The 24,937-nt window shown below is 42.4% G+C and overlaps 1 protein-coding gene across 1 annotated transcript; it reads left to right on the forward strand.

Moving 5' to 3' along the window:
- The first annotated feature begins 850 nt into the window (after positions 1 to 850).
- Positions 851 to 19,777, forward strand: LOC142185434 (carbonic anhydrase 1-like). The gene is made up of 8 exons (XM_075260865.1): positions 851 to 908; positions 2,164 to 2,193; positions 7,540 to 7,704; positions 8,422 to 8,573; positions 9,577 to 9,669; positions 10,452 to 10,515; positions 11,200 to 11,354; positions 19,655 to 19,777. The coding sequence occupies exons 1-8, from the start codon at positions 851 to 853 to the stop codon at positions 19,775 to 19,777; spliced, it is 840 nt and encodes a 279-aa protein (XP_075116966.1).
- The last annotated feature ends 5,160 nt before the right edge of the window (positions 19,778 to 24,937 follow it).

Consider the following 24,937-nt stretch of genomic DNA (forward strand, 5'->3'; position numbering starts at 1 on the left):
GCAAAGGAAAACTCTGAGAACTTTCTGTTTAAAGCGCTGCGAGAAGAACCACGATGCGTTCTCGCCGCGTTTTTCCCCGCAGTGTTTTAGCAATGCGTATTGTCCCGTGGGGCCTTAGCCTAATGGGGTTGTTTGCTTTTTTGTTTTTTTTATACATATGGGCACAGATTGATCTAAAACAGGGCGATTTGGGCACTAAAGCCCCGGTCTATAAAGGATCTGTGGGTGATTTAGTGTGCAAAATCAACCTGAGCGTATCCCTTTAAGTTTGGAACATTGGTTCATATATATGGTTGTGAGGTTAGGACTAGACTCTGGTGTAAATAAGGAACAATCTTTGGTGCTAGTTTGGACTGAGTATTTTTACTTTCTCTTAAAAAGTGGACATGGCTTAAATGCACCAAAATTGTGTCATAAAATTCTGACTCAAAGTAGGTCAACTAATAGGTGGAATGAATTCAGATTAGACCGATAAAGATATGACAGGATCTTCTAGGATCAGCCTCAGTGATAAATCTGACATTTTCATACTTCCTAAATTTACTCTGTATAACGGTTAGTAAATCTGGGCTTGTCTTTTATTTCTTAGGCTAGGTTCACACCTGCGTATGGCTCTCTGTCATTCAGGTCTTCCATGGGACCTGAATGAACCACTAAAATAGGGGTTACCCGAAAACATACTGGTGGATCCCATAAACTATAACGGGGTCCATCGATTTTATACTGATTTTGGGCTGTTTCTGCAGCAGAGTATCCAGCCTAGGTGAATTTAGCTTTACCTTGAGGTGGTAGACTTTGGGGATCAGTATGCTGAAATTAACTCTTTCTTTCGGCACAGAAGACTTTGGAGATGTTCAGACTTGTGTGTGTCGGGGTGCTGTATCTTATCCTGGGATGTCATGCATCAGGTAGAGGCACTATGACATATACTATGGCTACTTTCACATGGTCAGTATTTGCACATTTTCTGTGGGTTTAGATCCACTCATTTTTTTGTATTTTTTTATTTTTTAAATCACCAAAAATTATTTTAACTCCTTCCCAACATCTGCGATAATAATACTGCAGATGTTGGGTACTTAAATATGGCGGCTGCTCATAGCCACTGGATCTCTGCTGTAGCAGAGACACAGCACTAATGCTTCGATCAGGGCCCAAGGTTAAAGCCCCTGGTGCCTTAGTAAAAGCTGACAGAGACACCATTTTGTCAGAGATTGCCAGCATCTGGTGCAAGCTCCAGGGCCGGCAACCCAATACCTTGACAACCAGACTATTGAAGGCTCTCAGGCTTGTGTAGGCAGCATTACCTTCTATTGCAAGTTGGTCTATGCAGCCTGCAGTACAGAGATTTACATTGTAATGCATTGCAATACTGAATCAAACCTCCGGGGTTTTAAGACCCCTAGTGGGTCTAATAAATGCAATTAAAAAAAAAAAAAAAAAAAATAAGAAATGATGTAGTGGGAAAAAAAATGGTGTAGTGAGAAAAAAATTCAAAAGTACTAAACCGTGTTTGTTTTTCATGGTTTTACCAGTGAAAATTTTTTTAATAACGTGATCAAAGCAATAGATGTTCCCCAAAATAGTATAACTAAAATGTACACCTGATCCCGCAAAAAAAGATGCCCTATACATCCTCATACACAGAAATATTTAAAAAGTTACGGGTGTCAGAATATGGTGACTTTTAGATCTTTGCTAAGGAATTAAAATGTAAATAAAAAAAAATAAAATATAAATTTGGTATCCCCAGGATCAAACCAAAGCATAGAATACAGGTGACATGTCATTTTGGCTAGTAAAAATTAAGCCCATAAGAAAGTCGCACAAATGCACTTACTCCAAGGCCACCCAATTCTGATTTTTTTCCTGCTCCCCAATGCATTGTACAGAATAATAAATGGTACCATTGCGAAGAACAATAAAGCTTCATATGGCTCTGTGAATGGAAAAATAAAGTTACGGGATTTGAGAGAAGGGGAGTCAAAAACAAAAATCCAAATGTAAAGGTTACATAAAAAAATGACTTAAAAATAGGACATTTTCCAATGGCACATATCCCTTAAGCTTTGAAGAATTGGGGAGAATCTTATTAGACTGTTATTATGTTGTGACCATCTGTATTGAAATAAGCTTTTGTTATACTTTTTTTTTTGCTTCCAGGAGACTGGTGCTATGAACACGCTGGATGCGGTACGTAGATTATATTAAACAATCTGCCAGATATGTTGATATACCGGACACTCACCCATTCTTAGTTGTGCCTACTAGAGATGAGCGAACAGTGTTCTATAGAACTCATGTTCGATCGGATATTAGGCTGTTCGGCATGTTCGAATCGAATACCGCGTGGTAAAGTGCGCCATTACTCGATTCCCCTCTCACCTTCCCTGGCGCCTTTTTTGCTCCAATAACAGCGCAGGGTAGGTGGGACAGGAACTACGACACCGGTGACGTTAAAAAAAGTAGGAAAAACCCATTGGCTGCCGAAAACATGTGACCTCTAATTTAAAAGAACAGCGCCGCCCAGGTTCGCATCATTTTGAGCTTGCAATTCACCGGGGACGAAGGTTTCCGTCCATTTAGCTAGGGCTTAGATTCTGGGTAGGCAGGGACAGGCTAGGATAGGAAGGAGAAGACAACCACAACAGCTCTTATAAGAGCTAAATTCCAGGGAGAAGCTTGTCAGTGTAACGTGGCACTGACGGGCTCAATCGCCGCAACCCAGCTTTCCCAGGATCCTGAATGGAATACACTGTCAGTGTATTCCCGTATACCCCATATATACACCCCAAATCCCCGTTCCAACGGTGTGCCCCCCCCACCTTCACCCCAGAAATACCCTGCAAGTCCCCTAGCAATAGAATTGGGGCTATATACACCCACTATTTTTGCTACTGCCATACACTCACCGGCCACTTTATTAGGTACACCATGCTAGTAACGGGTTGGACCCCCTTTTGCCTTCAGAACTGCCTCAATTCTTCGTGGCATAGATTCAACAAGGTGCTGGAAGCATTCCTCAGGGATTTTGGTCCATATTGACATGATGGCATCACACAGTTGCCGCAGATTTGTCGGCTGCACATCCATGATGCGAATCTCCCGTTCCACCACATCCCAAAGATGCTCTATTGGATTGAGATCTGGTGACTGTGGAGGCCATTGGAGTACAGTGAATTCATTGTCATGTTCAAGAAACCAGTCTGAGATGATTCCAGCTTTATGACATGGCGCATTATCCTGCTGAAAGTAGCCATCAGATGTTGGGTACATTGTGGTCATAAAGGGATGGACATGGTCAGCAACAATACTCAGGTAGGCTTTGGCGTTGCAATGATGCTCAATTGGTACCAAGGGGCCCAAAGAGTTCCAAGAAAATATTCCCCACACCATGACACCACCACCACCAGCCTGAACCGTTGATACAAGGCAGGATGGATCCATGCTTTCATGTTGTTGACGCCAAATTCTGACCCTACCATCCGAATGTCGCAGCAGAAATCGAGACTCATCAGACCAGACAACGTTTTTCCAATCTTCAATTGTCCAATTTCGATGAGCTTGTGCAAATTGTAGCCTCAGTTTCCTGTTCTTAGCTGAAAGGAGTGGCACCCGGTGTGGTCTTCTGCTGCTGTAGCCCATCTGCCTCAAAGTTCGACGTACTGTGCGTTCAGAGATGTTATTCTGGCTACCTTGGTTGTAACGGGTGGCTATTTGAGTCACTGTTGCCTTTCTATCAGCTCGAACCAGTCTGGCCATTCTCCTCTGACCTCTGGCATCAACAACGCATTTCCGCCCACAGAACTGCCGCTCACTGGATGTTTTTTCTTTTTCGGACCATTCTCTGTAAACCCTAGAGATGGTTGTGCGTGAAAATCCCAGTAGATCAGCAGTTTCTGAAATACTCAGACCAGCCCTTCTGGCACCAACAACCATGCCACGTTCAAAGGCACTCAAATCACCTTTCTTCCCCATACTGATGCTCGGTTTGAACTGCAGGAGATTGTCTTGACCATGTCTACATGCCTAAATGCACTGAGTTGCCGCCATGTGATTGGCTGATTAGAAATTAAGTGTTAACGAGCAGTTGGACAGGTGTACCTAATAAAGTGGCCGGTGAGTGTATAGTGCCATTGTCTGACTGGGAATTCAAAGAATATATTGGGGTTACATATAACTTCAATTCCAGGGAGAAGCTTGTCAGTGTAACGTGGCACTGACGGGCTCAATCGCCACAACCCAGCTTTCCCAGCATCCTGAATGGAATACACTGACAGTGTATTCCCGTATACCCCATATATACACCCCAAATCCCCGTTCCAACGGTGTGCCCCCGCACCTTCACCCCAGAAATACCCTGCAAGTCCCCTAGCAATAGAATTGGGGCTATATACACCCACTATTTTTGCTACTGCCATATAGTGCCATTGTCTGACTGGGAATTCAAAGAATATATTGGGGTTATAAATACCTTCAAGTCCTGCCACTGCCATATAGTGCCATTGTCTGACTGGGAATTCAAAGAATATATTGGGGTTACAAATACCTTCAAGTCCTGCCACTGCCATATAGTGCCATTGTCTGACTGGGAATGCAAAGAATATATTGGGGTTACAAATACCTTCAAGTCCTGCCACTGCCAAATAGTGCCATTGTCTGACTGGGAATGCAAAGAATATATTGGGGTTACAAAAACACTCAATTCCTGCCACTGACATATAGTGCCAGTTTCTGACTGGGAATACCTGGCCGACACCAGCTCTGCCCTCTCCGATCCCTCTGTGCTCTACAGCCTACACTTATTTTCTCATCTTTTTTTTCTGCACTGCACATCTCTTGCCTACTTCCTTTGGGATCTCAGAAGTGGTGGTCTCAGTGCTGAGAAACACATCTGAGTCCCCCATGCAATATGCATTAAGAGAACCCTGGAGCCTACCATAGCATCAAGCCTGGCTAAATGCAGAGAAAGATTTTGGACCACTTCCAGAGATGGTAATTTCAGCGCTGCAGTTGGCAATGGATGGTGTAATGGGATTAGCTGAGGGATCGCTGTCTTGACCACTTTTTGGCACAAAATGAAAGTCCAATCCAGCCAAGTATGGTGCAAGGATATGATGCAAGGACACCTACATATCCGTCTGTGACACATTGGGGAGTTCACCCTCATCCGCCCTTTTGGCCTGCACCATAATGCGCCTCTTCCCAGCTAAGCGCTGAATTTAGGGACTGCCTCATGTTTGGGGGAAAGTGCTGGTGTGGACGGCACAGTGAGGTGGCGCAGTAGACACTCTGCCCAAAAAGGGCAGAGTGTCCCCCAGCCTGGACTCCAACATCTCCTGGGCCAGATTTTTGGAGATGAGGCCGTTGAAGCCTTGGGCATGTGGGTGGGTTGCGCTGTACTTTAGCATGAAATGAAAGGCCTGGGAGATGGGGAGTTGCTGGGAAGAGGCGCATGATGGCGCGGGCAAAAGGAGAAGTGGCAGGAAAAGGGGAGGATGAGGCAGAAGTCAACAAAGTGGCAGAGGCAGATGAAGTGATGTCCTGGCTCGTCCTCTGGAGTGCATCGCCAGCACTGTGAGCAGAGGCAGTGGCATGAATGGCGGGCGACGTTTGTCCTGCCGTTGCTGCCTACCACTGATTCCAGTGCTTGGATTCCAAATGACGGTGCATTGAAGTGGTGGACAGGTTGCTCTTCTCAGGGCCCCTACTCGATTTCGAGAGGCAAATTGTGTAGACGACACTATATCTGTCCTCGGCGCATTCCTTGAAAAAACTCTACACCTTTGAGAAACGTGCCCTCGATGGGGGAGTTTTTCTGGGCTGGGTACAAAAGGGAACATCTTCGGACATTCCGGGTCTGGCCTGGCTTCGGCAAAGCAGCTGACCTCTGCCTCTGGACATGTCTCTGCCTCTAGCTACCCTTTTTGGTGCTGCACCTGCCTCAACATCCACACTACTTTCCCAGCTTGACATCTGCCTTGTCCAGGTGGGGTCGGTGTCCTCGTCGTCCACCACCTCCTCTTCCAACTCCTGTCTCGCCTCCTCCTCCTGCACAATGCGCATGTGAACTGGCTGCCCTGACAGCAACTGCGTCTCATCGTCGTCGATGAGGGTGGGTTGCTGGTCATCCGCCACCATATCGACCGGAGATGGAGGAGACTCTAGTGTTTGAGCATCTGGACACAGATACTCGTCTGTTAGGTCCGTGGAATCGCGAAATGGAGGGGCAGGTTGCGGTACAGTCAAAGGAAGGGAGAACAGCTCTGGGGAGCAGGGACAGTTGGGGTTATTGTTCTGGGAAGATTGGGAATTTTGGGTGGAAGGAGGACAAGACTGTTGGGTAAGAGGAGGTAGAGGCTGACTGGCTGGTGGACAATGTGCTTTAAGCGTTATCCGACAGCCATTGCAAGACCTGTTCCTGGTTCTCGGGCCTACTAAGGCTACTAAGGTTAATGTTGAACTTTTGTGCAAAGTGCAGAACTTAGGGCTCGCCTGATGTTAAGGGACACACGCTGGTACAAGGCTCAACTCACCCTAAGTGCCAAAAACACTGCTGGTGCAAGGCTCTACTCATGCCAAGGGCCTCAATCTCTGCTGGTAGCTCAGCTTAAGGTCCTGTAACTTTGTTTGGAAGGGCTCATGTTAAGGGCTAGAAAAGTGAATTTTGGAAGGTCTTACCACATCTCACACACACACACACACACACACACACACACACACACACACACTCTCAAAATGACAGTTAAGGGTGAGGGCTTTTGGATTTCCCATTGTCTATTCCATCCGTGGTTGTCATGGGGAACGTGATTTAAAGGGGTGGTTGTTACTGTTTGTTGAGCTTAAATTGGGGTTTGTGTCCATCCATTTGGGGAGTAAAGAAGGTTTCCAGGTATTTTCCCACTTTGATAGAGGTTTTTTTGAATGTGGAAAGTGTGTAGTTGTTAGGCTGTGATGTTGGGGTAATAGAGGGTCTTTGGTGTGTTAGATGCCCCCAGACATGCTTCCCCTGCTGTCCCAGTGTCATTCCAGAGGTGTTGGCATCATTTCCTGGGGTGTCATAGTGGACTTGGTGACCCTCCAGACACGGATTTGGGTTTCCCCCTTAACGAGTATATGTTCCCCATAGACTATAATGGGGTTCGAAACCCGTTCGAACACACGAACAGTGAGCGGCTGTTCAAATCGAATTTCGAACCTCGAACATTTTAGTGTTCGCTCATCTCTAGTGCCTACATCATTTAGGATGAATGCCAAGTTATATATCTGGACGATACAATGATAACTTTGCGCATGTACACCCCCTTATAAATTTCCCATCTTGTCGTAGGATTGTGTATTTATTGAATAATTGGACACAAAAGTGCAATCCAGTAATGAAAAATGCTAATATAAATTTAATGTTGGAATTTATTATATGTTGTTATTTGAAATTATGTGACTTGTTAAGGTTATTATTGTTGCTTGTTGTTATATAGTATTATATTTTATCTTTATGGAACAATATATTTGACTTCATACATATCTTGTGTTTATTAGGACCCTCTACATGGGAGGAACACTTTCCATTCTGTGGAGGATATTCCCAGTCACCCATTAATATTATAACCTCAGACATCAGAAGCAATCTTAATTTGGGACCCATTGATATTTCCAGCTCTTCAGCGCCCTCTACAGGTGTTGTAACTAACACTGGACATACAGGTAAGCCTGTCATTCCACATTTCCTTTATACATGACAATATAACTAGAATAGCTCTACCAGATTCTGGCTTCACTTTCAGCCAGTTCACCCATAATAATAATAAAAAAAATTATTTATATAGCGCCAACATATTCCGCAGCGCTGTACAATTTGTAGGGTTCAAATACAGACAGATACATAACAAAGAACGTCATTTCACACAATGGGACTGAGGGCCCTGCTCGCAAGAGCTTACAATCTATGAAAGGCGATGTTGAGTCTTCCACTTTTATACCTGTTAATGACCATGTCTAATGGGTCCAGGATGCTTCACCAAACTCTGCACACCTACTGGTGTTACTATAGGGGTTGCCATTTTCAGTGATGGGGTCTCAGAAGCCAAAAGATGCCACAGGGCACACTTAACACACTAGGGCTGGTTAAACTTCTTTGAACTCCTTTTTTATTTTCTTTGATGACTGGCAGTCAAAAATGTATTACCTTTGTCCGAGTGCGCTGGAGTGAGACAGATGAAGAAAATTCTGATAATTTGATCAATTCATTTAAATGGGACTGACCTGCAGAATGGCCATGTGACTAATGGATGTGATATCCCTGACCTAAGAATGTTAAGCTCAGTATTACCCCTCAATATACTGCATGTCAATTTATAGTTCTTTCTAAACTCATAAATTTGCCTATTAATTTACATCCCAGTGCTCTTTCTATTCCTATAGTTGAGGTGGCCTTAAATTCAGTGCATTACCTCAGTGGTGCTGGACTTCAAGACATCTATCGGCTTGCTGCGTTCCACTTCCATTTTGGAAATCCATTATCTGATAATGAAGGATCAGAACATAACATTGATGGCATTGCCTACCCAATGGAGGTGAGTAACTCTACATAAAACATTGCATAGTCTCCTTTAATCAGTTACTGGTTATCAGATATATATATATATATATATATATATATATATATATATATATATATAGTAACGGGATTAGCTCAGGGATCGCTGTCTTGAGCACTTTTTGGCACAAAAGGAAAGTCCAATCCAGCCAAGTATGGTGCAACTGGCCGCAACCAGTTTTATTAGGATTTTTTTCAGGCAAAACATAACATAAACAATGCAAAATAAAATCCTACCCGGCTTCTACCTTCAACAGCAGGTATCCTAACTATGAGAGCTGGGCCTTCTGCACAGCTCCCTAAACACAAACCAGCAGTATTACTCACAAGTATTTTCTCCAGGTGTACACAGAGCCATATATCTGTGGGCTGACTGCCCTTTTATACACTTACTTTTGGATAGCAAGGATTTAACCCCACATATCCCAAAACCTGGAGTGGCTGAATGGAGTAGAGACACCAATGCTCCCTGCTCCAGCAGCCAGACCTTTACCAGGGCTTTGGTAAGACCCACCAGCCAGGAGTGCAGCTTTGCTCAGCTGCACCTAGATTGTGTATGACAGGAACTTTGAATTTTGAATTCCTGTAGAGAAGTGTATGGGAAAAAAGCTATACCCAGAGTATGCATTTAGGATGGCACAAATCACAAAACAAAACGATATGTAGGTCAGTAATATTTCAGTAATTTGCTATAGACGTTAAAGTCAAGCAAAAAGTGCAAGCAATGTCCAAATCTGTTTTTTCTTTTATTTTCTCAAATCCGCACACTGTCTTGTTGCAAAATGACAATCCTATAGATTGCACCTGTCTTTGTGTAAGACAGGTTGAAAAGTGGTGGATCAGTGATCAGGAGCATACGCAGCTTTTAAATCCAGAAATCATTTTTTTTTTTTTTTTTACAGTGAAACCATTACAAAAAAATGCTACAAAATAATGTGTGTAATTTTAATCTAAAATTGTTTTATTTTTTTTTATCCTAGGTTCATTTTGTGTTCTACAATACAAAATATGCAACTCTAGATGAGGCAAAAGCCAACTCGGATGGTCTGGCTGTGGTTGGAGTACTTTTTCAAGTAAGGATTACTAAATATAAGGATTCATGCTCTGATATATGAGATATAGAAACAAGCTGCAAAATAAGTTTAAAGGGGTTATATGGTTTCTAGTATTGATGGCCTATCCCTAGCACATTCCATAAACTTCAATGGGACATCGCATTACCTACAGTTTGTACAGCAAGTGAGCAGCGCAGCTCACAATATTACCAAGAATCGTTCTCTCTCGCTACAGGTACCTGATACCCAAGACCTCCGCAGATCTAATATTGATGGCCTATTTTAAGGATAGACCATCAGTAATAGAAACTTGATAACCCCTTTAACCCCACATAATGTAAGTTAATGATGAAGCAGAAACATAAGGGCTGATTCATTAAGACTGGCATTTAGCATGCCAGTCTTAGGCTAAGGCCCCACATTGCAGTAAAGCTGCTTATTTTCTTGCAGATTTTGCTGCAGTTTTTGGAGCCAAAGCCAGGAGGGAATTGACTAGAAAAGAGAAGTATAAGAGCTTTCCTTAAATCTCCTATTCCTTTCGTAGCCATTTTTGGCTTTGGCTCAAAAGACGGCAGCAAAACAGAAAAAAAGTTGCGTTTTCACAACGTGGGGCCTCAACCATTAGCACATAGAAGGTGGCATAGATTTCAGCTGTTACACCAGTTTTTAAGCGCAAATAGTGTTCAATTGAACAGGCTGTAATGCCTTTAAAATTTTTGCACATGTAATACCTTTATGATGTCGGTGTGAATTGCCTGTACCTTTCATAAGTATTTATTATTAATATTCTTTCATTTCAGATTGGTGAAAGAAATGAAGCTCTTGATCACTTAATCAATGTCCTTCCTCTCATTCGCCACAAAGGTCAGAAAGAGTTAATTTACTCTCAATTAGGACTTCGACATGTAGAATAAAACTAAAGCTAAATGTTTAGCAGATGCAGCAGAAAACCAATATAGAAAATGCAATATAAACAAGTAGCATGTAAGGGGTTGTACCATTATGGACACTTATGCCCTATCCACATGATAATGAATTATTTCCAATGTGGGGATCCAACCACAGGGCTCCAGAAGCTATAAGTTAGATCCCTGGCAACTTGGCCAGTTAAACAGGGCTCCTATATGCGGACCTATATGTTGAAAATATAAAAATAATAATAATCAGATGCTCCAAAAGAAATAATGGGGGTGGGGGGACATACCACCTATAGCAGGGGAACCAATCACAGCAAATCTATGACCTGCTGTATTTTACTGGGTGTCATGATATAGTAATACAGTGAACTGCTTTCATGGTCTCTCCTCACACTATAAGGGGAATCTCTCTTACACATGACAGTAGATGAGGTTGTAGGAGAGCATACTTTATGTGGCAGTGAAACTTTGCTCCCTTTTTGAGGAATTTATAACTATAAATTTGCTCCAAACCATTCACCCAAAATGGTTATATAGAGCTCTCTCTCTTTTAGACATTGATTGAATGATTTTAATGATATATCAATATCTCATTGCCTTGAATTATTGTTTGATTGATTGTCTTTTCTAGGAGACACAGCAATAGTTTTCATTAATTTAAGTAAAATACTTAGTCGTCATGTGGAGAGCTACTATAAGTACCAGGGATCCCTCACCACACCGCCATGTTCGGAGAATGTCTCTTGGCATGTGGTCAGCACACCTCTGCAGCTAAGCAGGTCTCAGGTAATGTTGCATTTGTATCTCTCCAGATGACTATTGATATTGTAATAAAATGTTTCCCTGATTTTTGTTTTTATGGCCTGAATTTAGGAAGTCAATGAAAACTGAGCTATAGTACTAGTGCCCGGCCAGGACACAGAAACATTGGGTTCTGTCCCATGTTGTGTATTGTATGGGCCCGTACAGCTGATTGGTGTGGGTGCCGTCTGTCACACACAAAGTTAAATTATCATCCATGACAAAATGTAATTGTAACACTCAGGAGGGCCAGGGCTGGTATCACGGGTAATATATCAGATGTGGCCGGCTTTTAGGGGGTCCCTGGGTCCCAAATGTGCACAAAATCTCCTTTTTGATGTCCCCGACTACCCACCCCCACGTGGTACCTGACAATAACAACAGACAACCAGGTCTTGGGGGTAGTCGTTGCTCTTTTACTAGCAGGACAAGGTAATACAAATGTACATATGGAGTAATTCCTCACATACAATACAGCGATCTTTATAGGTAGTGTCCAATTAAGCAGGTGATGGAGCTTGGAGCAGGAATGCTTTGGATAGTTTAGTAGTTGCTTGGGTAGTTAAACTTGTACATACTTTAAAGATGGCCATCCATGTATGGATGTATCCAGGGGGTTAGTCCTCAACAAACTGGGTACACGTATGTAGGAGAGGAAATAGACTTGTCGACAGCGGGAGACCCTCAAATTCTGCCAGACTAGCAGGGGCGTAACTACCGTGGTAGCAGCAGTAGCAGCTGCCACAGGGCCCGGGCCATTAGGGGGCCCGGTGACAGCCGCTACCGCTGCGTTTTTTTTTTTTGTTTTTTTTTAAATAGTCCGTTACGGGCCCCATTCACTTGCCGATCCTGGCTGGGCCGGGATCGGCAAGTGACACCGCGGGCCCCACAAACACTATCATTATACTCGGGGGTTTTTGCAGACCCCCGAGTATAATGATCAGCGGACCGGGAGAAGTAAGGGAACATAACAAACAGTGTTATTTACCTCTCCACGATCCTGCCTCCGGCCTCCCTCATTCGTGTCTGACGTCTCTGACGTCACATGACCCGGGTCTGCTTCCCGGGTCATGTGACGTCCGACGTCATTAATGCAGGACAAGAGCGGTAGCCGGTAGCCGACAGCCTAGGAGCCGGGCACAGGTAAGCAACTGTTTTTTAAAAAAATGTTTTTATTCCCCCGGGTCTCCTATTATTATACTCTGGGGTCTGAAAAGACCCCAGAGTATAATAATTTTTTATGGATGTCCACAGTGGGACATAATACTGTGTGCAGGGGACACTATTGGGGTTAATACTATGTGTGCAGGGGCCACTATTGGGGTTAATTCTGTGTGCAGGGGCCACTATTGGGGTTAATTCTGTGTGCAGGGGCCACTATTGGGGTTAATTCTGTGTGCAGGGGCCACTATTGGGGTATAATACTGTGTGCAGGGGACACTATTGGGGTTAATACTATGTGTGCAGGGGCCACTATTGGGGTTAATACTGTGTGCAGGGGCCACTATTGGGGTTAATTCTGTGTGCAGGGGCCACTATTGGGGTTAATACTGTGTGCAGGGGCCACTATTGGGGTTAATACTGTGTGCAGGGGCCACTATTGGGGTTAATACTGTGTGCAGGGGACACTATTGGGGTTAATACTGTGTGCAGGGGACACTAATGGACATAATACTGTGTACAGGGCTTACTAAGGGACATAATAGAGTTCTGAGGAGGGGGTCGGTTGAGGTCTTCGGCGTCGGTTTGGGGGGGCCCCATGTCAAAAGTTCGCCACGGGGCCCCGCCATTCCTAGTTACGTCACTGCAGACTAGCTATGGGTTTCTTAAATATAGATTTGTCCCAAAGACTTACTTGAATAGAGAAATACGTGTAGAGGTCCCAGATGAGATGGATAAGCAGGTTCGTAAACTTTAGTGCTTGTAGGCTTGGAGCTTCAGAGGAAAACGCTCTCTGAGGAGGATCTTGAGAACAGAGGAAAAGACATCTCTGTTTGGAGTGCCCTGAGACTTGGCTGCCATTTTCAGCTCCACATGTCTTCACACAAAGAGGACCACCAAAGGTTCCCAACCCCCCTAGAGGGGGATGTAACTTCTCCTCCTCCACGCCAGTCAAGGGAGCTTGATGGGTCCTGAAGGTCACCTGATCATACTGGACACTCCTTTACATTGATTACAATGGGAAGTATAGGCAGGTGTAGTTCACAAAACATCCACAAGATGGCACATTAACCCTTTCGCTGCCAGGCACGTACACTGTACGTGCTCCCAAGGTGGCACTTCAGTAGCCGAGGACGTACTTAGTACGTCCTCCCTACTAATGCACCAATGCTCCCTAATGCAGATATCTCTGGACTGCATCAACACATCTTGATGCTTTAAAATGCATTTTAAAGAAGAGACTCTCATCTTTAAAATGATACCAGGGACTTGATGATTTTACTTACAGTCTTGGAGCCATTCACTGTTGAAAACACTATTTGGCATTGAGATCCAACTGCAGATCTCAATTCCCGACAGCGTTTCAACAGTGAATTTCTCCAAAACTGTACATCCAATCATCGAGTTTTTGATATCATTTTAAAGATGAGATTCTCCTCTTTAAAATATTGAAAGCATCAAGATATGTTGATGCAGTCCAAAGACATAGAGATCCAAAGTGTCCCCCCCCCCCCTTCTGTCTAAGCAAGCAATTTACAATCTAACAGAGGGACATGGAGCAGCCCAGCAGAGAGAGAGAGAGACAGAAACGATCTCTCTCTCTCTGCATAACTTGTATGTGACAGCAGGAGGGGGGTGGCAGGGACTCTATTGTCCCTATTAACCCTTCTCCTGCCAATCAGAGAACATACACATATATACATTTGTCTCTGATTGTCACATACAGTTATAATGTAATTCCCCCCTGAGCTTTTCTAGTGGGGTATTCTTATGTTATACCTCCTGAACATAACCAGGAAGTTTGTTGGCACTGTGACCCAGGCATTTACCATTGTCCAGGTCGCAGAGCCAAAAAAAAAAAAGCCGCACCAAACACTTACACAACATATACATAAAGTCGTAAATAAAGTTTACATTTCACTCAAATCCTAGTCCTGTCTATACCTGAGCTTTCTACAGTAAAATACGTCTCTAGTGATATCTGTTACACGCTAAAATAATAGTAATAACAATTATCACTATTATATAAAGGATCCCACTCAAAGTCACTTGGTTTCTTTGTATTTGCGTTTATTTACAATGAAGGTGTATACTACTCGGTGTTAAAAATAAACGTTTTCGGCCTGACCGGCCTTCATCAGACTCTACAACAAAATTAAATAAAATAACAAAACAAGATAAGTGAGTATTCCACCATAGTAGTACAATCTAAACTGGTGTATACAGACTGGACTATGTACAGTATAAACATATATAACATATATAACATCATCACGTTTCATGTTGATCTTGAAAATTCTAGAGCTCTATACAATACTGGGACAGAACATTCCTGTGGCGTACATGCTGTATGATAGTATACAAAGATATTGAGACGACGACTCATCGTGTAGGTCCTTGGTCTCTTAGTGGTGGTCAAAGGATTAGATGAAGAAGTGTCATTTAGAGAAAGAGTGTATTCCACCCGTACGGGAAAGTATAAAGAATCCATATTGTGAAGTATTGTCCTAATAAGCCCCCTAAGAAGCGTGAGTAGGTGATTAGGGAAATGGTAAAAAGGCGTACCAGTAGTAAGTCGTATAACAAATTTAGGACAAGAAAGACGTCCAAGGTAAAGGTGTTTATACCTAATGGACACAAGAATAAAGTATGTTATTTCTATCTCTAATGGTCATATCAACCGCTGTAAAAGTATATAAACTAAGCTCACCTCAATCGTTACTCGTTAACGTGAGGTAGTTGGCTGCGAGGATTGATAATTGCGATAATTGTAGGTAGTGAATGTGCAATAGCTGTAAAAGATAGACATAATAAGTAGGGTCCATGAACACATATCTGGTAGGTAAGAGCCCCTAGTGGTATCCCAAATGTACACCATTTTACCTTTAAGGCAAATGTCTGTTGGTTATTAATGGCCAAGCATGGATGATGCTGGGAGCTTGGGGTAGGAATCTGTAAATAACAAGGCCCAAAGTTTAGCAAAAGAGTTAATGAAAAAGTTAATGTAGAGCATAATTAACAAGGACTCCAGTATATCTACCTGAGAGAGCGAATGGTTGCACGTCCTATCTCATTGGTGGTGTGGTAGGTACTGGGCTTGATGTGCGTTTTTTTAAAAAGAAAAGATGCTGACGTCACGTTGCACGTGCGACGTACGTCATGACGTCGGTCGGCATCGGGACACGCCCCTCCGCGGGCAGGAGCCGCTCCCAGGGTCCGAACAAGGCAATCATGAGAATAAGGGGCGTGTCCCGATGCCGACCGACGTCATGACGCACGTCGCACGTGCAACGTGACGTCAGCATCTTTTCTTTTTAAAAAACGCACATCAAGCCCAGTACCTACCACACCACCAATGAGATAGGACGTGCAGCCATTCGCTCTCTCAGGTAGATATACTGGAGTCCTTGTTAATTATGCTCTACATTAACTTTTTCATTAACTCTTTTGCTAAACTTTGGGCCTTGTTATTTACAGATTCCTACCCCAAGCTCCCAGCATCATCCATGCTTGGCCATTAATAACCAACAGACATTTGCCTTAAAGGTAAAATGGTGTACATTTGGGATACCACTAGGGGCTCTTACCTACCAGATATGTGTTCATGGACCCTACTTATTATGTCTATCTTTTACAGCTATTGCACATTCACTACCTACAATTATCGCAATTATCAATCCTCGCAGCCAACTACCTCACGTTAACGAGTAACGATTGAGGTGAGCTTAGTTTATATACTTTTACAGCGGTTGATATGACCATTAGAGATAGAAATAACATACTTTATTCTTGTGTCCATTAGGTATAAACACCTTTACCTTGGACGTCTTTCTTGTCCTAAATTTGTTATACGACTTACTACTGGTACGCCTTTTTACCATTTCCCTAATCACCTACTCACGCTTCTTAGGGGGCTTATTAGGACAATACTTCACAATATGGATTCTTTATACTTTCCCGTACGGGTGGAATACACTCTTTCTCTAAATGACACTTCTTCATCTAATCCTTTGACCACCACTAAGAGACCAAGGACCTACACGATGAGTCGTCGTCTCAATATCTTTGTATACTATCATACAGCATGTACGCCACAGGAATGTTCTGTCCCAGTATTGTATAGAGCTCTAGAATTTTCAAGATCAACATGAAACGTGATGATGTTATATATGTTATATATGTTTATACTGTACATAGTCCAGTCTGTATACACCAGTTTAGATTGTACTACTATGGTGGAATACTCACTTATCTTGTTTTGTTATTTTATTTAATTTTGTTGTAGAGTCTGATGAAGGCCGGTCAGGCCGAAAACGTTTATTTTTAACACCGAGTAGTATACACCTTCATTGTAAATAAACGCAAATACAAAGAAACCAAGTGACTTTGAGTGGGATCCTTTATATAATTGAGTACGGATTGGGACCCTATCCCACACACGAATTTACCCAGTTTCATCACACCCCCTGATTCAACAATTATCACTAGAGATGAACGTATAGATTGCTAAAATTTTTATAGGGGTTGGAAAATAACATTTTTATGTAAAGTCCTATTTAATTTGCATGCACAAAACGGGATGGCGCATTTCTGCGATTTTGGCGATTCTTTAACACCCACCCCTGTAAATATATACATGTGTGGTATGTATGAACTCCTCACATATTGCAGTTTTATGGACAGTACATTATGTTTGCAGAAAGGGATTTCTTGAGCCGCAATTTAGTGGCAAATTTGAATTTTTGCGCAATTTTTGCTAGCAATCTCTGTTTGCGGCAAAGTTGAATGAAGGTGGTTGTATATATAAACTATTAAATTGTGGTTTTATATACGGTATGCTGTGTACTCTGAAAAAAGTTGGTATCACAGTCACAGTTTGGTAGGTGCAGTATAGCTTTTTAACATATTAGTGAACAACAGCAAAATCCTGCTTGTCTTCTGTATTCGTGTTTTTGGGAGTCCGAGCTCTTGTTGTAATTGATGTTTGCGGTACATATAGTATATATACACATTGTATAAACCATAAACTATTATTTTAAAAGTATTTTTCATATGAATGTGAGATTGAACATGAGTTTTAGGTGCAAATATGTGTTTTAGCGTATTTTTTCAAAAAATTATTTGTGTTGGTCGCAAAGTTGCATGAAGGTGGATGTGGCTATCGATGACCCATTAAGACATTTGTAATCTTCAGATTGTCTACTTTCAAAAAATATATAGGGTTTAGGGGTTCACTTACTTTTCATGGTGTGTAATCCCTACATTTTATAGGATGATACTTTTTTAACATTTCCACCTTCAAAGCAGAATTTTGTTCCTTCCAGTTCTAGCGATTTTTCTGAAGACACGTGCATGCGGGTTCAGGCCATAGTGATATGTATGAACTCTGCACATGTTGAACTCTTATTTTTAGGAGGTTTGGTGCATTTAATTTTTTGTTTGGTTTCCGCTTTTAACAACTAATATACATTTATTTGCATTTTTTTCATAAAACATTAACTTTAAATCAAAATTGCATGAAGGTGCCTGTTCGTATACAGTACCAAGTGGCATTCTGACAATGCTGCAGGTGTCTACTTTAAGAAAATATATAGGTATGGGGGGTTGGATGCTTTTTTAATGTTGCAATTTAGGTTTGATTTGTCCATCTCAAAACTGTGAAAATTGCTCTGGCTACTGGAGGTGCAAAATTTCCAGAGACCCTTGGCAGCGAAAAGGTTAATAGACCTCCCTGTGTGCTGGCTCTGGTGAAGTAGAAATACTGTTAATATAGAAGGAATGGGGGAGGAACCTCTTTACCTTATATGCCAATGTCCATACCATCTCAGTCTGCAAGGACTATTAACCACTTCAGTACCGGGCCAATTTGTGGTCCAGGACCAGACACATTTTAGGTTTATTTTGTATGTGCGGTTTTGAGGTCTGTAACATTTTTCTCATATGTCTCAGTCAACTAATTTTTGCGTCTTTTTTTTCGGGGACACATAGGGCTTTATTTTTATGTTTTTATTTTCAAAGGTGTTTTAATTTTTTTTATATCCAGGAAAATATAAACAAAATAGGAGGGAAATTATGTCTAGTTTTCAATTTATTATTATTTTTTATTTAATAACACAAAGTGTCACTGAAAAACTTTATAATATAGTTTTTCCTCTCCGTTATAGTAATTTTTATTTTGTATGGTGTCGTCGGGGGTGGGGCTATAACCTTTAATAACGGCGTTTTATTAGCGTATTATTTATTTATTTTTTATTATTATTTTATTTACTTTTTTAAAAACTTTATTATATTTTTTTTTCCAGATTGTGTCCCCATAAAGTGATAAGAGACCTTTGGGGACATCTGATCACTTATTTTTTTGTACTTGAGGCTGATTTCTCCTAAAACTGGGGCTGCTACATTTAACCACAGTTGCAGGAGAAATACAGCCTCCTGCACGCTGTATATACAGCTTACTGAGCTGATCTGGGGTCCTGTAGGACTCAGCAGCTTTTGCAAGACTCTGCTCCCAGCGGATCACGTGTCCGCTGGGTCAGAGGGCGGCTGAATTATGGCAGCATGCATAACTGTGTATACAGCACTCATTGAGCGCTGTATACACAGCGATTGAGAAAGCAGGGGAGGTAATTAATCTTCCCTGTCTTCTCTCTGGGAGCTCCGGCTGAAGTTACAGCCGGCTCCCATTGAAAGCAGCTGTACAATCTCCGTGCAGCTGGTGTGTTCTGACTGGACGTACAGGTACGTCCTGTCAGAACTAGGCAACCACTTCCCGGACGTATATAGTTTATGGGCGGTCCGGAAGTGGTTAAAGGGAATTGGACGAGCAGGACCGTAACATTACATAATTGCCCTCTTAGTTACCCACCAAACCAACTTTTAGCCGGTTGAAGATAACCAGGATTAATTTGTAGCCAGCCATCTTGAACCTGAAGGTCATTACCATGATAGTGAGGCAGTCTCCTTAAATAGTTTACTCTATGTTACAATTAAACGAAATTATAGCGACGGTAGAAAGAGGGAGGGGGAAGGGGAATTTTTTTTTTTTTTTTTTTTTTTTAAATGAAGAAATAACACCTAAATCTGCATCTGTCACCATAATATTGTTTTCTACTTTATTCTTACAGTTTCAAGCAATTGTTTCTTCTGTTTACTTTACATCAAGAGACTCTGAAGAGCACAGCCCGATGATGAACAACTATAGGCCAACCCAGCCACTTAATGGAAGGACCGTGTATAGCTACCATTAGTGATGTGGTTTTTGTACCACACATTAAAGGTGTTATAATAAGAAAATATCACTTTACATTTCTCTAAACTTTATGTTAATTTTTGCATTTTGTAAGTAACAAATTAACAGTTCAGCAACAAATAAAGACATTCTGTAAGCTTTTTATGTACTATGAATAGTTTTGTTACCTTCATATGTCAGTTATCAACAGAACTTGCCTTAGATTGCAAAGGATATTACCTTGAAATACCAAATAATACTGTACTGTATAAAATAGTTATAACATAGTTCCTTATTACCAGTACCATATATTGTCTAAACTGTGACACACAAAATTCCAATATAACAATACTGTGCAACCTGTAATATTACAGTATGTTACATAGACCTATGATGGAGGAAGAAATTAATACTGCCATACAGTACTCATACAACAGCAAAATGAGTACTCACAAATTTTAGCACAAATATCTGTAAAAATGGATGATTGGAGACTTTTCATCCTTGCGGTAAATTCATGTTTTTTTTTATATATATCTGTTTATCAAATCTGTTTGATGCAAATGGATGGCCATCTACTTATCTTGAATTTGCTTTTACTTTTTTTTTTTTTGTTGGACACAAAGGCATAGTATACCACAGTGGTCAGTGGTTAGTACTGTGGGCTTGCAGCGCTGAAGTCCTAAGTATGAATCCAGTGAAGGACAACATCTGTATGGAGTTTGTATGTTCCTCCTTTGTTTACGTGGGTTTGCTCCCACTCTCCATAGACATACTGTACTGATATAAATACCCATTTTGAAAGTTTAAATATACATGTGCGGTCACTGTCGATTGACGATTATTTGGCAGGTGTAAGCCAATGGCTGGTCAGGTAATGGAGGGGGTGTACATCTCACCCAGACTACTAAGTTGGGTGAGATGAGAAAACTCCAGAGAGAATGTTTCTCAGCAGATAATTCTGTCTGCTGAGTGTTATTTCAAAGTTCTGGTTACTGGGCTGGATTTTTAGGAATGGCAGGTAGGTTGGTAGTGGGACCTGTCATTCCACCCCCTCCAGTCCACACTTTGGGGATGTTCAGGCAGCGAATCAGCTGTTTAGAGTCTCCTCGTCAAGGAGGCTTAAGAAGTCAGCTCCAGCAGCAGACTGGGGGCAGAGCCAACAGAGAGGTCATATTTTTGGAGCGGTGTCCTGAATGATTCTACTGGCTTTTGGATTTCTGTTATTCTAGGTGAGGTAACCTATTCTATGTTTAGTTAGAGCCTAGCCGGGCAAGTATTTATTTTTGTATTGTTTCCTTTTGTTGCTGCACTATATTTTTAAGTGAAAATAAACTCTACCTTTGTTTTGGACTAAAGAAACTGGACTTGTGTGTCTATGCCACCTCACCTAGCAACCCCAGACCCTGACACAGGGCACTGTGTGCAGTTGTACAAATTGCACTTATTGCAAGTCCACCCAAATTGGATGTAAATATGGATCCCTATGGCAAAGTACAACCACCAGAGCAATAAGCATTGTCAGGAGGGATGATATTGGGATGCTGCCATATAAGAGTGATATTCAGGAATATTTCCTGGAGCTTTCTCACACTACATGCGATTACTTAAAGAGGACCTTTCACTATTTTGCACACAGGCAGTTCTATATACTGCCGGAAAGCTGACAGTGCGCTGAGTTCAGCACACTGTCGGCTTTCCCGATGTGGGACTGGTGTGAAGAGCTTACGGTCCGGTACCGTAGCTCTTCTATGGTCAGAAGGGCGTTTCTGACTGTTAGCCAGAGACGTCCTTCTGCCTCGCGGCGCCAATCGCGCTGTACTGTGAGAGCCGGGAGGAACGCCCCCGCCTTCTGCTCGCAGTACTCGTCCATAGACGAGCATTATCAAGGAGGGAGGGGGGAGTTCCTCCCGGCTCCACAGTACAGCGCGATTGGCGCCGCGAGGCAGAAGGACGTCTCTGGCTAACAGTCAGAAACGCCCTTCTGACCATAGAAGAGCTACGGTACCGGGCCGTAAGCTCTTCACACCGGGCACACATCGGGAAAGCCGACAGTGTGCTGAACTCAGCGCACTGTCAGCTTTCCGGCAGTATATAGAACTGCCTGTGTGGAAAATGGTGAAAGGTCCTCTTTAAGCATGGCATATTTATATGGCAGTGTATACATCTTCAAGGCTTTAGGTGAGTGGCTGAGGAGTATCAAGATAAGACTATAGTTCTTTCAATGTGTTGCAATTCTGGTATATGTCTGATACTATGTAATTATTTGCTATATACTCTGCACTAAACAGCGACAATATGTACATTTTTATTATGTATATTTTTCATTACAGATTATGCTTTCTAGCCCTGTAAGCCTAACAGCAATCTTTGTCCATCTCCAGAATTTCCTCCAGATGCTCATTTCTGTTTATCTGAAACATACACAGAATTTCTGTGCCATAACAGTGCAAAATGTTGCTTTTACAGTGGGCATTGTCCGGAAGAAATCTTCTCTTTGGCAATAAAATGAGATAATAGTTTTATTATACTGACATCTAGTGGGCATCTAATGGACAAATGTACACTATAAAAGAAATGTTCATTGCAGAATATGGCACGCAGGGTATAAATCACCGGAGCTAATTTATTTCACAGGCCAGAGCAGGATAGTTATTGGGGCCTGGTATGACTGCACTTATCTTGGTATGGGATACATTGTATTTGCCATGTGTCAACATTCTTCACACCAGACAAATATGATGGATCTTAAAGCATAACTAAACTTTCAGGCAACTTCTGATTTTCTGCCAGTATTTGTGTCATTAATAAATTTTGTAATATACTTTTTTAAAGGGATGCTATCAGTCAGACACAATTTTTTGTAGGTACCACGTCGGAATAGCCTTAAGAAAGGCTATTCGTCTTCTACCTTTCGTCGTCTTCTCCACACCGCCGTTCGCCTACAATCTCGGTTCTTGTTGGTATGTAAATGAGTACTTTCGCAGCACTGAGGGCGGGTCCCAGCGCTCAGACAGCACTGGAGGCGGCCCCAATGCTGTGAGAGAACGCTCTCCAGCACCGCCTCCTCTTCTTCAGCAGCGTCATCTTCAGCCTCTTTTTCTGGCAATGGCTTGTAACTTCTAGGCCTCGGGCAGAGCAGATTGTGCATGCCCATAGGCCACGAGAAAATGCACGAATACAATACTGTGCAAGCGGCCATTTTCTCGTGGCCTATGGGCATGCGCAGTCTGCTCTTCCCGAGGCCTAGAAGTTACAAGCCATCACCGGAAGAAGAGGCTGAAGCTGACACTGTTGAAGAAGAGGAGGCGGCACTGGAGAGAGTTCTCTCGCAGCATTGGGGCCGCCCCCAGTGCTGCAAAAGAATTCATTTACATACCAACAAGAACCGGGATTGCGGGAAAGGCTATTCGGCTCCTACCTTTCATCGTCTTCTCCGTGCCACCATTCGCAATCCTGGTTCTTTTTTGTAGCGCAATCTGCTCTGCCCGAGGCCTAGAAGTTACAAGCCATTGCCAGAAAAAGAGGCTGAAGATGACGCTGCTGAAGAAGAGGAGGCGGTGCTGGAGAGCGTTCTCTCACAGCATTGGGGCCGCCTCCAATGCTGTCTGAGCGCTGGGACCCGCCCTCAGTGCTGCAAAAGTACTCATTTACATACCAACAAGAACCGGGATTGTAGGCGAACGGTGGTGTGGAGAAGACGACGAAAGGTAGGCGACGAATAGCCTTAAGGCTATTCCAACGTGGTACCTACAAAATTTTTTGTCTGACTGATAGGATCCCTTTAACAAATTTTGGCTCCTTTCTGTGAACTCCTGCATTTTCTCACTCTTTCACTTGCTTTTTCTATTGAGAGCTGTACTCTGCTTCACATTGTGTGTGAAGTATGGGCTGTGTGAAGTAAAGAGAAAATACTGATGGGAGAAGAAGACTTCAAACAGATATATCTCTGGAAATCATACAGGTAGAACTGCAAATTCAATACACTCAAGGTGAAAAGGATCAGCATAGGAGCAGTAGCATAAGCACCAACACTACTTTGGATCCTGGTATCTGGGTCTGGATTGCAGGGGTATAAATACAGGATAACAAACAGCAGGTGCCATGGGGTACAACAACTAAGGGGCCCATTTCCACTGAGTCCTAGGGTGCAATTAATGATAACTAAGGATGATGGAAGGGGAAGTGGAAAACTCCATTACTTTACTTGCCTGCATGTGATATCATTATAATCGCTTTCTTCATATGCAGTGATGTCACAGTGTACACAGTAATCTTTATGTGTGTACATTATGCCTGTGCAATGAGGTCTTAGTGGCCATAATCCCTATACGATGACCTCACTGTGTATATTATCCCTATACTGTGATGTCACTGTGAGCATTATCTTGTTACTGTGACATCGCTATGTTTATTACCCTGGTACTAAGACTTCAATATATATATAATATGTGTGCTGTAAAAGTAAGTTCACATGGCGAAAAGTGCACGCTTTTCTATGGCCTTGAGTGCAAGATGTACAAATTGGTATGTAAATACGTTAGGTGTACTTTGAACTTACTGACCTTACACCGTGTCTATCCTTAGAACAGGACAGTCTACAGCAGGGCTTTCCCACACAGATATTGCATTGGGGTTAACATTATTTATTTATTAATTATTATTTTTAGAAAAAGAGCCCAAGATAGTGAGCTCCATGCCAGGACTAGCTAGGAACTTCATAATGACTAACTTACTCTTCAGGTACTATGCCCCATGAAACCAAACTAAAGCATGTCAGGTTACTGAAATTTAGGTAGAAAACCTCTTGTGTAAGCAAGTGCCAAAGAATTGTCTAGTATTTGTACTCTCCATGTTTAGAGATCAGATTTACAGAGCCCCAGCGTCAGAGTGAGGAGTGCTGATAGGCTGGCACCTGCATCAACCTTTACCCACGCTGATTCAATGCTCCCCTATCTCTGGTCCGTAGTTCACTCCTTTATCTCCTGTGCCAGGACTTGCCTTGCAACTGAGAAGCTCATATGACCACAGACTAAAACCGTGGCCTCAGTGGTCACTGGTTAGGAATAGAGATGAGTGAGTAGTAATCGATCAAGTAGGTATTCGATCAAATACTATGGTATTCGAAATAATCGTATTCGGTTAAATACCACGCGGTAAAAATTCAATTCCCCCCCCC

This window comes from Leptodactylus fuscus, chromosome 11 (genome assembly GCF_031893055.1).
Source record: "Leptodactylus fuscus isolate aLepFus1 chromosome 11, aLepFus1.hap2, whole genome shotgun sequence".
Taxonomy (NCBI): Eukaryota; Metazoa; Chordata; class Amphibia; order Anura; family Leptodactylidae; genus Leptodactylus; species Leptodactylus fuscus.

Bases quoted from the DNA above. Each gene is read 5' to 3' on its own strand.
- LOC142185434 (XM_075260865.1), top strand. From the start codon at position 851: ATGTTCAGACTTGTGTGTGTCGGGGTGCTGTATCTTATCCTGGGATGT. The intron at 10,516-11,199 runs GTCAGAAAGAGT...TGTCTTTTCTAG, and splicing joins TCCTCTCATTCGCCACAAAG to GAGACACAGCAATAGTTTTC. The intron at 11,355-19,654 runs GTAATGTTGCAT...TTATTCTTACAG, and splicing joins TGCAGCTAAGCAGGTCTCAG to TTTCAAGCAATTGTTTCTTC.